Below are 14,705 nucleotides of genomic sequence, written 5' to 3' on the forward strand. Positions count from 1 at the left end.
ATGTCCCAAACAGATCCCGAGCTGCTCCTGCAAGAGCTGGGAGGCTGGGACTGCGATCTTTGCCGCCGCGAGTTACCCGCCGTCCTGCCCCGACTCCTTATATCCTTCCCGGGAGGGCGATTCGGCTTGGGTGGCAGTGGGGGGAGAGGAGGAGGGCTCCGATAATGGGTGGGGGGTGTGCGTGGGGCGTTTCTCCTTCAGCATTGCCCAGTTCAAACAAATAAGTCCGTGCGAGGGAAAGCGATGTAATCTTTATAAGGGGCTGACACAGGAGCGAAAAGCTGGTATTTCACTGGAAATTAGTACAGCCTGTCGCTGAAATGAAAGCTTCATGATAGAAAATCGCGTGTGGTTCATCTGGCACTGCCGGTAACGCCCCTCCCCAGTTCCCTCAAGGAGCTTTTGCGCTGCGGGTACTGAGTTTTTATCTGCCTGCGCTGGTAATTCCCGAGCATCCCTGACAATTTCAAATGATGGATGAAATCTCAATGTGACGTTGAGAGAAAAGTCGCTGTGATTTATGCTTTAAAATCAGAACCTTAGAACGAGTTGGAGTTTCTTTAACCTTTTTACTCTCTGTATCAGGAGTCTGAAGACTGGACTGAGCATCTTCGTAAGTGGTGACAAAGAAGTGCCTTTTCTTCCTACCGATTGTATTGCAATTGCATTATAAATTCGGCATTACGTAAAAGTACTTAAGCAATAACTTAGTGCCTTCTACAGTCTTCAGCAATCCTGCTGGACTTAGCATGTTAAAACAACTGCATGTTGAATAAGCTTTATAGAAACCCTTCAAGAAGCTATGCATGTGAAGATATTTTTTCCTTCCCACTACTGGTTTTTAGATACTTGAAAGAAGGGTGCTTTTTATCTTGTATTTTAGAGTCTTTTTGGCTCTTATCTTAAAGATGGCAAAACTCTGATAGTGGTAAGCAAATGAGGCTGACAAGTAACTGTAAGCAACTTGCTAGCATTCACTGTTAAGTTGCATATTAGTTGCAATCAGAATGTTAAATGTGCAACTATTTTCAGTTTGGAAAATTTTAATTCCATGGATGAACAGTTGTGCTCAGCCTTCAATTAAGTGTAATGGGTTTATGCTTGTTGGAGCTGTTCCTTGCTTTTTCAGGTAATACTTAAGTGTTGGATCAAATACCTGAGCTGTTTCTGTTTGATGCATTTATTCTGGTAGGTTGCTACGTATTTTTGATCATCGTGTTGCTTTTATGCAACATTTAAATGTTTTGCTTTGTAGGTGTTTTGAGGATCCTGACTGAAATGTTTATGCCCCATATTGGCCTCACAGATTTAGAAGAAACTTTTTTCTCAAAAGTATTACCTAAGGTATGAGAGCTTCTATTAAATATGGAATTTGCAGTCTGTCCAGTGCTAAAACCTGCTTAGAATGCAGTGATTCTTTTTGAGGTCTCTTGATAAAATTACTGCCTTGGATACAGAACTTGCTATTTAAATTTTACCCTTCAAAAGGTTTAGCAGTTTTGTATTGGATTGTTTCTGTGATTACTGGCCTTCTTTGTGGTAGGAAAAGGGTTGGACATAGGATGTTCTGCCTGCAAGTACCTCACTGCCCTTGCAGTGTCAGCAGTAACGCTCATCAAATATCTAGAGACCCCTGCCAAAGTAAAATGATTGTTGCTTGTAGGTTATAGACTTATTTCTTTATGTATTCAAACTGTTAATGATCATTCTTAACAAAAAAACCCCTTAGTTTTTCTGACACAAAATGAAAATCCTTTTAAAACAGTGTGGTTTTAACTAAATAAAAACGTTTGGTAGTATGAAGCACATATTTGAAGTGAATTAGCTGAGAAGTTTGTTTTTCTAACAGATAAGAGCTAACAAATAAGAGCTGCAGTAGCTTCTGTCTATAATTTGGGAAAATCTTAAGGTAGCTTTTGCTTCTTAGTATATCATATTTTATTATTTAAATACTAAAAAGGGTTATTTTCTTCTGTGAGTTATCTGTCTCAGTAGCTCATGATTCTGTGCCGAGGAAGCAAGCAGATAGAGAATGGTGTTAATATTTGTGTGTGTGCATGTGTAAATAGAATGCTTAAAGTTTGTTACGTTCTTACAGACTCTACAGGTATTTGATAACTTGATGTATGAATTATGCAGTGAGGCCAAAGGATTAACCAGCCAGAATACAGAGTTATGCAGCACCATAAGGAATCTTTTGCAGGCAAGTCCCATGAAATAAGCTGTCGAATTAATATTTATGTTACTGTTTGATTTTTACTTAAACAATTAAGAAGGTTTTAGAATATTTGTGTTAGCTGCTAGCAAACTGGTTAAAATTTAATTTGATATTCCTTTGGAGGTGAAGTTCAATTAACATTTTGTGAATGATTTGATTACATCTAGCTTGTGATGCCAATCAGAATTAAAAACAAAAAAATCTCAAATTCTTAAGGATTTGATCCTCCATATTTACAGAATGAATCTGACACCTATTTATGCAGTCACTTAGTTCAGAGTTTTAAAACTTCTGTAAATTGAGAACAGCAGTCAAAAGAAATAGGAAGCTTTGAAAGTATCAGTGGAAGTCTCTGGAATGGCTTGATATTATTTTACGGATCTTCATTTATCTGTAACAAACTACTTTAGATGCCATAACAATGTACGTGCAGTTCAGCTAAGAAAAGGTGCTTTTGAAATTATTGTAGGAGTGAAGAGCATTGCTTATTGCTGTTGTTTATTCTTGCTTTAAGACTATGGTGCAACTGCTGGAAACTCTGACTGGTTGCGTCCGCTACATCTGCTCCCTGCAGGAGTGTGTGTCCCTGGAGAGCATCCGCACCCTGCCATCTTCTGTGCTGTATGTAATAAAGAGCACCTTCACACACTGCAAGGTAGGCCTGTGTTAGGAGAACAATTCTTACACTGGTTGCTTGGTTTTTAGGAAACACTCACTTTGTAGGTAGATCCTGTTTTGAAATAATGTAATTGTCAAATTATTAATCTTTTTATTCTGTAAACTGTTTAACAACTACATTTAAATTACTTCGTGCACAAGCCCTGAGAAGATTTTCCAGCTGCCTGCCCAGCAAATCTGGCCTGGTGGTGAGAGGCACAGGCTCTCTTATTTCCATATTTTGTCATTTGAACATTTTGCTTGTGAATGTAGGCTTTCTGTGATAGCTGTGCTCTTCTGATAGCTGCTGTATTTTCAGAGCTATAAATTATTACCAAAATGGTGTAACTTACTTTATGTCTATGAAGTTCCAAAGTGGATTGAAAACTGAGATCAGGGTCTTCACATTGGTTGTGATGCGTGGCTTACATCAGTTTCAGATGTGGATTTTCAGATGCAACAGTAATTCCCTCTAAAGCAGTGAAAATAAAACAAGGACACAACAGCTGGCCTTCGTTTTCACTCCTCAATTAGTCTTTCTTATGTAAACATTTACATCAGGACTCAAACTCAGGTGCCATAACATTTATCTAACAATTCTGATTTGAAAGTGTTGGGAACAACTTGGAACGCTGCTTCCTTTGGTACTAATATGGTCCTGTTCAGAAGTGTGATCTTAGGTTCATACACAGAGATCTAATGCAAAGCTCACTAAACTTACTAGAGCCAGGCAGGATTCATCAGTTGTTGAGGCTACAGGTGGATAGCATTTCATATTAGCAAACTGGGTGGTAGCAGAAGCTACAGATCGGGCTGTGTGTTGAGTTAATGTAGGTACAGCTGTGCCATGTTCCTTTTTTTGTGTGACAGTTTTTGGTGTTTTCAGGTTGTGAAAAATCAGGTTGTGATTCCTGAACTTATGTTTGAATCTCTTTTTGTCCTTTTTTCCTAAAGGACAGTGAATTGGTCTATTGTGGGCACCTGCACTTGATTTCTGACCTCCTACAAGCTGTGTTCAAGGAAACTTACTCTCTTCAGAAGCAGCTGATGGAATTACTTGACAATATTTCCATGGACTCTGCTTCTACTGAAGATAACATCACAGATATGGTCTCAGGTGTATATATAGATTTAACACTTTTCTAAGTCTTGCTCCATGGAGAATATGTTTGAATTTAAAAAAAAAAAGGTTCTGAGCATGCTGAGTTTCTGCTGTCCCTGCCAGCCTTTCAGAAAACATAATTTCTTCCCCAAAAGGGTTGTCAAGCCCCAGAACAGGCTGCCCAAAACAGTGGTAAGGTTGCCATTCCTGGGGAGATTTAAAAGCCATGTAGATGTGGTGCTGAGGGACATGGTAGAGTGGTAACCTGGCAGTGCTGGCTTCATGATCTTAAAAGTCTTTTCCAGCCTAAGCAAGTTTATGATTTTATGATTTTGAAGCTTGAAATAATTCCATTTTTTCCTGAAACTTTCTCTGTGGGATGGGTTGTGTCATGCAGGTTGGTAGGAAAGAGTCAGCACTGACCCATTTTCCTGATTCAGTGTCAATGCAGTGGTATTCCCTTGTGCTTGTGATTGCAGCTGTTTTCCTAGGAGAGGAGCATAGTTGTGAAGTCATGAACCTGATTTAACTGAGTTTTTGCTGTTCTTATTTCCTCCTCAGTAATCCATACTGCGCTGGAGATCTCCTCTGTTATTTCCAATATGGACCATGCTCTTCATGCCAATACATGGAAGTTCATAATCAAGTATGTCCGTGAACTCTTTGGATTTTATTGTAATATAAACAGGCTAATTTTAAATGTTTCAATAGCTTTATGTTCAGAGTTTCAAATGAAACAAATTACAGAATTCAGTCTGGCTAGTAAGTAAATGTAGAGATTTATTTTAGAGATGTAACTAGTAAGAGCTATTAAAGGCACTGTCACTGGAGGTACGTAGAAATCATGTAGAAGCAGTAGAAGCTTGAGTTGTATCACAGTGCAGAAGGAAACTTGAAACACTGTTGTCTGAATAAATAATCTTAAGAGGTCTGAGCTGCAGTTTTGTAGATGCTGTTGTCTTGAGTTGTGCTGTCTTGCACTTTGGTCCTGCTGCTTCATTTGTGCTTATGAAGATGGTTGTTCTCTCTAAATTTCTGGGTTTGGTGCATGTGGATATTGCAGCAGTCAGGGTTGTGTAAAACCCTAAATAGAAGAATTAGTTATTTGGATCATGTCTGTAAGGTAAATATATAGTTATGTTCCTGTTTTTTAGGCAAAGCCTGAAGCATCGTTCTCTGCTTCAGTGTCACCTGAAACACAGTGATATCCTCAGTGACCTCTGCAAGGACACTCTTCTTTCTTTTCACTCCTGTTTGCAAATGGCTGAGCAAATGAAGGTGTCAGAGAGAGAGGTGAATTAAAAAGCTCCCAAAGCTGCCATTGAACTTGGGGAGGAGAAATGCTTTGTGGTTTGTTGCTTGCAGTGTTTTGGGGTTGTTTTCTGTGTTTTGTTTATTGTTTTGGGTCTTTTTTACTTTGTGTGGTAAGCAGAATACCTTGTTCTTTTGGAATTGTGTGACTTTGTTTAGATTGGGGATGTTTCCATGAAAATAAGATTGCAACATACTCGTGGAAATTTTTAATTTTTTTTTAATTATTTCCTAAATGGAAAATATCCCAAGGTCAATCAAAAGATCACTTTTCAATTCTGAATATTGCTATAAAAATGTTGAGGCATACTGAAGATTTTTAGGTTTTCCCCCCTGGAATTCTGTAACTTTGTTTAGATTGGGGATGTTTCCATAAAAATAAGATTGCAACATACTCGTGGAAATTTTTAATTTTTTTTTTTAATTATTTCCTAAATGGAAAATATCCCAAGGTCAATCAAAAGATCACTTTTCAATTCTGAATATTGCTATAAAAATGTTGAGGCATACTGAAGATTTTTAGGTTTTCCCCCCTGCTATAGATACAGAACCTGCAGAGGATCAAGTTTAAAATAGCACTTGAATGATGTTAGCAGTCTAACTTCCCTTTTTTATTGTATTACTCTGCATATCAAGTTTTAGAACTGCCTTTTTTTTTTTTTTTTTTTTGGACAGGAGGGCACTGACCTTAGGCTGTTCCAGAAGACAGTCAAGCTGTGCCGGTTCTTTGCTAATTCCCTTGTACACTACACCAAGGTAGGTTTTAATGCTTGAATTCTATGTTAGTATTAAATCTAAGACTCTGGAATAATTTTATACTGCATAATACCTTAATAATTTATGACTATACTGTATGGGTGGTACAATGAACATCCATGTACAACCTGCTTATAGTTCTCCACTAGCCTGAGTAGGATTACAGTTGCAATTTGACGGAGAAACAAACAAGAATGGTGAACTGTTACAAGTCACTGAGGAGTTGGTAGGAGATGTCCAGGCTTTAAAAAGTCTTGAGTCAGTGCAACAGTACCTTTTATCTGGAAGAATTAAGCAGATGAAACATGTTGTCAAGTTTTCAGAATTTCTGCTTATTCCAGCCATTGAAAATTACATGGCAGCAATAAGAGGAAATGCCCCTGTGCTGCTGTTAGCTCTGACACTAACTTCCCACACTTTTCCTAGCCCTTTAACTCCATTTCTGGGTTTTATTTTTCTCATTGTCAGAAGATAAGCTGTAAATCTACACATTTTAAGAATGCATATGTGAATTTTGCTATGTAATAACAGCAGTGGTGGTGCATTCTGCATCTGTCCTGTCCCATGGAGTAAAAGCAGGGGGAGACTTTGGCTTTTGGGTTTTTCTGGGAAACCAGATTGGGTATCGTTATGACAGGATAAAACAGCCTTACAGCTGTATGAGAGCACTTCAGATTTTTGCAGCTCTCTGTGACTGTTACAACTCTACTTACCAATGTTTTCTAAATAAGCTTATGAATTTTTACCTACAGTATGTATACATGTAGTGTAATTAATCTCAGGAATCTGTTGTTTGTTTGATTTGTGCTGTGAATAGTTAGGACTTCACCAATTTTTGCAGATATAGCAAGAACGGAAAGAAGGTGTATTTAGTGATGTATTTTATGTTAAAAGTACCATTCAAAATTAATGGCTTTTGCAGGAATTTCTTTCTTTCTTCTCTGATTCGTGTTCTCAATTACATCAGCTCTTTCTTCAGATACACAGGTGAGTGAAGTACAGGAAACTGGTTATTGGTAGTATCTTAATATCTCTGTGTTGCATTCTTAAAGTCACAAGTTTTGAGATGCCACATTTATGATTGTGTGTATACAGGTGTTTTAATGGCTTATAGTTGCTTGGCCTTTTTTATTTTGTGTGTGTGTGATTCAGTATATTCCTTCTTATATCTGTTACGTATTTTACACACACTTTCTGTGGAGCTTGTAAGGTTTTCTTTCAATATTCAGTAAAATATTGGATTGTGATGCTTTGTTCAAAGGCTGAGCTTTGTTAAGCAGAGCTGTAACACTCAGGCCACAATATATATTCTAACATTTTCTGTCCTTTATTTCACAACAAGAAGGAAATAATGAATTTGCCTCTTTTGCAGTTCTTTTGAAAAATAATGCTACTGAAAATGCTACTGTGAATATTTAGTTTGGTGGTTTTTTTTTTTTGTCCCTCCTCAGCAAATTTCCTCCCAGTCTTTACGCTCCAGAGATCTCCGAAGCCTATCGAGATGAAATATCCCGGGTTTTTCTTGTGGCTCTGGACCCTCTCATCAACCAGCTTCTTCCCTCTAGCCCTTTCATGGAGCAGGTGTTAAGTGAGAAGCTAGGTGGGTTGAAAACACAGCTACCACTGCTATAGTGCTTTGTAAGCATCCCTAATGGAACAAGATTGATATTTTTTTTATGGGCCAAAGGAATATTTTTGTCCTGGTTTGCTTGTCTCTAATTCTTTTGTAAGTTCTGTGGTACAGGTAGTTGCACCTTAACTCAGATGAATATTTTAATAACAGATAGTTGTTGGTGTTGTTGAATGCATATTTTTCCAAAGCACTCACAGTCACCTCCAAATTAATCCTGTCAGTTCTGCATAATTTCAATCCACATTGGTCACAAACTTTCAAAGTAGGTTTAATTTTTTTGCTGCTGTTCTGTTGGTGGGGGAAGACAGGTAGTTTTTCCTGAATTAAGTCTTTTCTGTGTAAAGCAGAATGCCTTTAAACTGCAAAATTACCAGCTTTTTCAGACATAACACAATTTCTGCCTTGACCAACATGTCAACAGTTCCAAGATAGCTGTCTGATTTCTCTCCTGTGTGCATACTCTGACATCCTCACACAATTAGAAGAAAAAATCCTATTTCCAGTGTCTGGGGCATCCATTGCTTCCAACGAGACTGAAATCATGAGGCATCCAGATCATAACTTCTTTGCAGCATCTTGTAGTGACAGTTCATCTGTTCATCAGTTCACAAGACAGTGCAGCATCTGTAGTTCAGAACTGGAATATTTTAGATTCTACCTGCTAGAGTATTTATTTTTTCTCTTCAAACAGCATTGATGATGAAATACTCATTTTTTCCCAGCTGTGTCTATGACTTTTCTGATTTACCAGTTGTTCATTGTTTGCTACTTGCTTAAAAGCCAGTTTACATACATGGTGTATTTACCAGGGCAAATTGCATCACATTTTAAAATCAAAACTTCTGCAGGTCTCCCTCCTGAGCAGCAGCTACCCCAGTGTCTCTTCCTGATTACCATAATGGATAAGCTGTCCTCTCAGCCTGAAGATGTGCAAACTCTCTGGATCGCAGGAAAAAGGTACTAGGAAGGTTTTGATTGTAGTTCTTCACCACAGCAACCAGTCTATACGGGCAAACAGAGGGACTCAGCTGCTGGGGGTTCTCTTGCAACCAAATAGTTAAATCCATCAGACTCAGTGGATTTACATCCTTATGCTGAGGGGAAAAAAACAATCCGATGTTCAGGGCTGCAGGAATGAAGAGCTAGAGATGGCTTTGTTTTTTAAGAAAAGGAATATAATTAGAATGTTTCCAGGATAAGAAGAGAAAGATGTATGTAGTTTGTTGATACTTCACTAAGTTAAAATCTTGTGTTTTTATTCCTGAAACCTGAATTTGTGAAAGAGGAAGGTAGTTGGGAACATCAGTACAGTGTGAAAGCACTGAAGTTATTGCCATCACTTCTGGTCAGAGAGTCCGTAATAGGATGTTGCCTGTGGGATTTGGGATTTGCATAACTATAAGCCAACTGTTGTTTTTCTCTTCCCTCCCCCGCTTTTTTCTCTTTTACCCTTGCAGCCTATCCTTGTTTTCAGCTCTCTTCTTCAGTTTCCAGCACTGTTCTGCTGAGCTTTCTCTCCCTATTTGTTTGCCAGAGGTGATCAGTACAGGACAGGCAGCAGTTCCGATCACTCTCTATCACTATGTCTGCATCCACCTGTGCTCCTTCATTGCTTCCATGCTCCCATCACACTTTCATCAACTGGTAAGATTGGGTTTTGCTTATCATCTCTTCAGCTGCTGTGATGCATTGTTTAAAAAAGGATGAATTCTTGCTCATGATCTAGCTCTAAAGAGATGAAGTAGTTCTGTAGAGCACAGCTATGATACAGCTGCTTAACTGGAGTTCAGTTATACAGCAAATGTCACTTCTGGGAAAGAGGAAAATAAAGCTTATTCAAGTTCTGGAGAGCTTCAGTCGTAGTGGAAATTTTTGTTCTCCTTGGAAGAGTGTAGGTCAAGATGTTATGAAAGTTTAGTGCTTTCTTTTCTACAGCATTCAGTGTGTATTAAATTTACCTGATTTTTGTTAGTCTATACTGTGAAGTAATCAAATGGCATTTAGTGTAGATGATATTGTTTAGGGTAGATTATATAGTGCTTTCAGCTAAGAAAAAAATTTTTCAACTTCAAAGGAGTATTTTGGGCTTTGATTTTATGTTGTATAATGCTTTTATAAGTTTTTAATTTGTTACCATACATAGCAAAAGAGCCTTCAGGTAAATGTAAGCAATGTAAACTTTCATGAAGTTAGGAGCCAGGCTCTTTTTCTGAATGCTACATTCATCTTTCAGATTTTTTTTTTCCTTAAAGAGGAAAAGGTTTTATTTGGTTTTGAGTAAGCTGCCAAGAAAGCTGGCAAGAAAATTGGCAATGCATTGGTTTTAAAAAATAAATACAATATTTTTTTATGCAAGTTGTATCAAAGAATGCATGTGATGAAGAGTTTTGACAAGCAAATGATCTTCAACCCACTGAAATAAAGTACATTAAAGTATGCAAAACTAAAGATGGCTGCTTGGTGGTGTACCTGAATACAGAACATGAGAGTGAGTTCTTAAAGCATTTTAAAGCAGCTAAGCTGAAAATCTTAAAAGGTTTTCTGGTAATTAGTGGAGTAAAAATAATAAGCCTGCAATCTGCTTCTGCATGAATTTAGATGTATATTTTTCTCTTCAGGAGTATGCTCTGCTGGATGCTGTGCTGGGTTCTAGTATGATCACATCTCTACTAGCAATGGACTCGTGGTGCTTCCTTGCCCGGTAAGATGCTTTTATTACAGCTCAAACAGGACTTCCACAGATCCAGTTACTTCTGTTGTTGTACATAATTCCTTGAGAGGAATTTTTGTTTTTTTGAAGACAGAATTCTCCCATAATGGAATTATTTTCAGATATAGAGCGTATTGTGAAAATGAGGAGCAGAAGCGGCTTAACCATTTTTACACTGACCTAAGTAAGGGAAGCACACCATTTCCTTCTCTGTTATTCAGTAATTTGGGTGTGGGTGCAATAGAATCACAGAATGCACTGGGTTGGAAGGGATCTCTAGAGGTCATTTAGTCCCTGCAGTAAGCAGGGACGTTGCCAACTACATCAGGTTGCTCAGAACCCCATCAAGCCTGACTTTGAATGTCTTCAGGGATGGGGCCTCCACCTGAGCAACCTGTTCCAGAGTTCCACCCTTATAGTAAAGAACTTCATGGTTGTCTCAAGTAAACTGTAGCTGTGCATACCAAGTGTAAATATGTTAGAGGAAACATCTGTCTCTCAGAAAAGATTAATAATATTTTGGTCTGAAAAAGAGAAGGAAGTGCAGGCTCACAAGATTCTGTCTCTCACATTCCAGGTATGGAACAGCTGAACTTTGCGCTCACCATGTTGCTGTCATCGCCCACTTGGTAAGAACCACACTGATGTTTGCAATTTGCTACCAGTTTCAATTCTAGGTCTACCAGCAGACCTCCTAAATGACCCAAGACAGGAATTTTTTTTTTTTTCCCAGATCCAAGTGGAGATGGTTTTAATTCTTTAAATCTGGTTAATAATTAGCAGAAGCAGTACTGTTTCCAGCATGTTTCCAACATGTCTTGTTTAGAGTGTCACTGCTCTGATCCCACATAATAACTCTCAGAGCATTCTGTAGAGAATTCACTTGCTGAGTGGTGATTTTTTTCCTTACTGAGATTCATTACTCTTTATCCTAATTCAGATAAAGTCTTGGCCCAGTGACTGTTACCAGGTCTCTGCCTTGGGTGTCCTGCTGAGGCGTATGCTGTTCTTGATGGCTCCAGATCATCAGGCAAGTTTAGTGCCAGTACCTTTAGCCTTAATAGAAGAGATTTGAACTCAGTGGCCTCTGTTAGAATATCCTCTTGCAGCTGAGAGCTCAGTTGCTGTACCCAACACTGTGCTTGCTATTACTTTGTTGTAACAGATCCCAGTTTATGTAGATGTGCTCCTTAGAACCAGACACAGACCTTTCTAAGGGAGGTCCTACTGAGTGACAGTGAGATGCTTTTTCTTATCAAGTATGAAAACACATCTCACAGCTTCAGTAAATTGGATCTCCTGGTTCTTGCATCTGCGACTGGTTGTCCACAAATCTTCTCAAGTCACCAGATACAAGGAGTAGTAACCTTTCTTGTCAGTACCCCTATATACCTTAGGGAGGCAAAAGCACTTCCTTCTACTTAGTAGGGCCATTGCTTCAAGCAGCTGAAAGAATAAGTGGCTTAATCGTTCTGATGGCCATGCATGTGACAAGGGAGGTAGCAGTTGTAGAAGGTTTATACAGAAAAAGTTGCATTTTTATTTAAACAAAAGCTTTGATGCTTTCTGACAGATTATCAAGTTATTTTCTGGTCTGTTTAGTTCCTGTTAACTTCTGTTTGCAGGTAGAATTTGCTCACAAGTTTCTTCCTGAAGAAGTAGAGAACTTGGCTGTGTGGCAGCACGTATCCCTCAAGGCCCTGGATCCCAGCCTGAGGAAACATGTGGCTTGTCAGCTCTGTGTGGCTGGGCTCACGCAATGCCAGCGGTGGCTGAGCAGCAGCTGTGCTCTGGGAGAGCTCCAGCCTGTGGTAAAGGGACTTTGGCTCTCTGTTAAAATGGGTGAACTCTAGATTTCCAAACTATAAGAATTCTGTTGCCATCCCCTCAATTCTATTTTTCTGTGGGTTGCACAGATTTTTTTGTTTTGTTTGTTTCTCCCCATGCCTACTTAGCATGTGCATGAGCAAGAATTCTCATTTTAATGTTTTCTTCTAGTGCGTACCACCTTAGGACCCTCTGCTCTAAGGGTGGCAGCAGAGGTCTTTGCTCTCTGGGTGAGCTGGTGGATTGTTGTTCTGCTCTGTTGTACAATTACTTCCAAGTTTTAAAGTCCTGTCTGTTTTTATTTGACATCAAATCTTGATGATGCTCACTGGTCTCCTTGGTGAAGAAGTGTGAAACCAGAGGCTGCCACATGAAGTGTCTGCTGCCAGCTTTCACCTGCTGATGCAGCTCATGACTGTGGCACCGTGTGAAACTCGCAGAACTAAGGGATGTTTTCCTTGCTTTGGAAGCTCTTTTGGCCAGTGGCCTGGTGGATTAGCTGTACTGTACAGCTGGCACAGCACATTGGGCTTCATGCCATCTTGTATCATTTTAGATGTTTAATATGAGCCTGGATTTTGGTTTATTTTACATGTGGGTGTTTTTTGTCTTACACATTTCTTCCTACTAGAATACTGCCCTTTCCGTCCTGCTGACTGCTTGCAATTTTGCTGGTGACACCCTGGAGGCAGAACTTCAGGCATCTGTCTTGAGAGTGCTTGGTCAGTTCTGGACTTTCCTCCAGGCTAAGCAGGTAAGAGAATTTGCTGCTCCAACAGTTGAAAGCACAGTGGCTGTGGAGGCTGTTTCGTTGTGTATTTGTTGCTAAGCTGTTTTACTTAAACTGGGGCTTTTCTGTAAGGCACAGTGTAACTGCTGCCCATCTGCTCTCAGCTGGTTTATGTATGAGGCAGGTGTATGCTCTGGGAGGGGTGGGGCTTGAATGGCCCTGAATGTTAATGTATGGCTCCTTGCTAGTCCATCTGTCACTGTCAGATTCAGACTTGCTTAACAAGAAGTCTGACATACCTCACTCTGATATATAGCAGTTGAAATTTGGCCATTTTAAATCTTCATTGCGAACAAAACTTCTGGTGATTTAATGGCATAGCACATGAAAACTCACAGAGCTAGTAACCCTCTTCCCACATTTGGGACTGTAAGGTGACTGCATACCTGTTTGTGTCTGCAACTGCAGTAGAGAAACAAGAATTGCCATGGTTCATACTCCAGATAAATAAAAGTTTGAGAGTTGAGGGGGGAAGAGCCACCATTGTGCCCCTTAGAGGTCTCTTCCAACTCCAGTCATTCTGTGAAGATGCCAAGTAAAAAGAAATAGTTTCAATAATCTTTAGCTGTTTGTGAGTGGAAGAATGAGATGAGGGATAGGAAATACTAATAATAAAAAATAAAATGGTCTTATAAAATGTCACCCCCTGGAAATATTCATGTGACTTCTAATATTTATCTTGCTGAGCACAGTGTGATGTGTGTGAAGTTAGACCTAAGGATTTTAGAACACTTCTGCAACTTACATTATTTAAAGTAGTAACTCTGTAAGCTGAACTGCAGCCTTACTAATATCTTGTGATCTGTTGAAGGTCTCAGAGGAGCCATGTCTCCAGCAGACGCTGTGTTTATTACTTCACCTTTCGGGGTTTTTCATCCAAGCATTAGATGCTCAACTGATCACTCAGGTAAAAACAAAACAAAATCCAAGAAAACCAACCAACCCAAAAACCAACTCGACCCAAACAACAACAAACTCTCCACAAAACCCCAATAACTTTTGAATAATTTATGAAAACCAACTTCTTTTGTGATTTATTAAATTATTCTACAGTTTGTCCTTCACTTAACACATGGAGGTTCCTGATTTTGTTTCTTCTTTGATTACATTCCTGGTCTTTAAAGCAAGTATATGGCACTTTGGTTATTGTTTTGAGAATCCCCCCCTTACTGTGTAAGGTAACAGAGGTCTATGGATATGCTATAGAGTGTGCTTGTTTCTTTCTGAAATGAATGCTGCAGCTTTATCCTAGCCAGACTTCTTCAAGGTGTAGCAAACCCCCTTTTGTCTTCAGTTTTCTAGAAGCAATGTTCTCAGATTTAAATATGAGACAGAGCAGTTCTTACCTGCACTGCCTGATGGAGCTTTGCTGGGGTTTGTTTTCTGCAGGTGTTTGTGTTGCAGTCTTCCCTCTTCCAGCTGGATCCACCTGATCATGTTCGTCTAGCAGTGGTGGATTTTCTCTCTTCTATGGGAAAGGTGTTTATACCACAAGAAGCACAGGTAAATGTAACTTCAGTCTTGATGAAAAGATCTATTTATATATAAAGTTAAAAAAATCAAGTTCATTAAATACCTGCAAGAATGCCAGGACAGAGTTATCTTGGAGACTTAGTAATGGTCTATGGCAGTTTTATTTTCCATTGAGACATGCTGAATGCATGCAAGATGCCTGGCTTTTTCATTTGCTTGTTGCTTCTT

At 39.1% G+C, this 14,705-nt stretch overlaps 1 protein-coding gene across 1 annotated transcript in view; it reads left to right on the plus strand.

Moving 5' to 3' along the window:
- The window catches only part of FIRRM (FIGNL1 interacting regulator of recombination and mitosis), a 23,885-nt gene continuing 9,180 nt past the window's right edge, over window positions 1–14,705 (plus strand). The window contains exons 1-20 of the mRNA XM_054384063.1: window positions 1–99; window positions 574–613; window positions 1,256–1,344; window positions 2,099–2,203; window positions 2,733–2,873; window positions 3,830–3,992; window positions 4,539–4,623; window positions 5,132–5,270; window positions 5,964–6,044; window positions 6,967–7,031; window positions 7,496–7,644; window positions 8,526–8,634; window positions 9,135–9,321; window positions 10,296–10,378; window positions 10,965–11,016; window positions 11,328–11,417; window positions 12,013–12,198; window positions 12,846–12,968; window positions 13,816–13,911; window positions 14,394–14,507. Of these exons, the coding sequence (XP_054240038.1) occupies window positions 1–99; window positions 574–613; window positions 1,256–1,344; window positions 2,099–2,203; window positions 2,733–2,873; window positions 3,830–3,992; window positions 4,539–4,623; window positions 5,132–5,270; window positions 5,964–6,044; window positions 6,967–7,031; window positions 7,496–7,644; window positions 8,526–8,634; window positions 9,135–9,321; window positions 10,296–10,378; window positions 10,965–11,016; window positions 11,328–11,417; window positions 12,013–12,198; window positions 12,846–12,968; window positions 13,816–13,911; window positions 14,394–14,507 (2,196 nt within the window). The remainder of the gene's footprint in view (window positions 100–573; window positions 614–1,255; window positions 1,345–2,098; window positions 2,204–2,732; window positions 2,874–3,829; window positions 3,993–4,538; window positions 4,624–5,131; window positions 5,271–5,963; window positions 6,045–6,966; window positions 7,032–7,495; window positions 7,645–8,525; window positions 8,635–9,134; window positions 9,322–10,295; window positions 10,379–10,964; window positions 11,017–11,327; window positions 11,418–12,012; window positions 12,199–12,845; window positions 12,969–13,815; window positions 13,912–14,393; window positions 14,508–14,705) is intronic.

The sequence above is a fragment of the Indicator indicator genome, chromosome 10 (assembly GCF_027791375.1).
Source record: "Indicator indicator isolate 239-I01 chromosome 10, UM_Iind_1.1, whole genome shotgun sequence".
NCBI lineage: Eukaryota > Metazoa > Chordata > Aves > Piciformes > Indicatoridae > Indicator > Indicator indicator.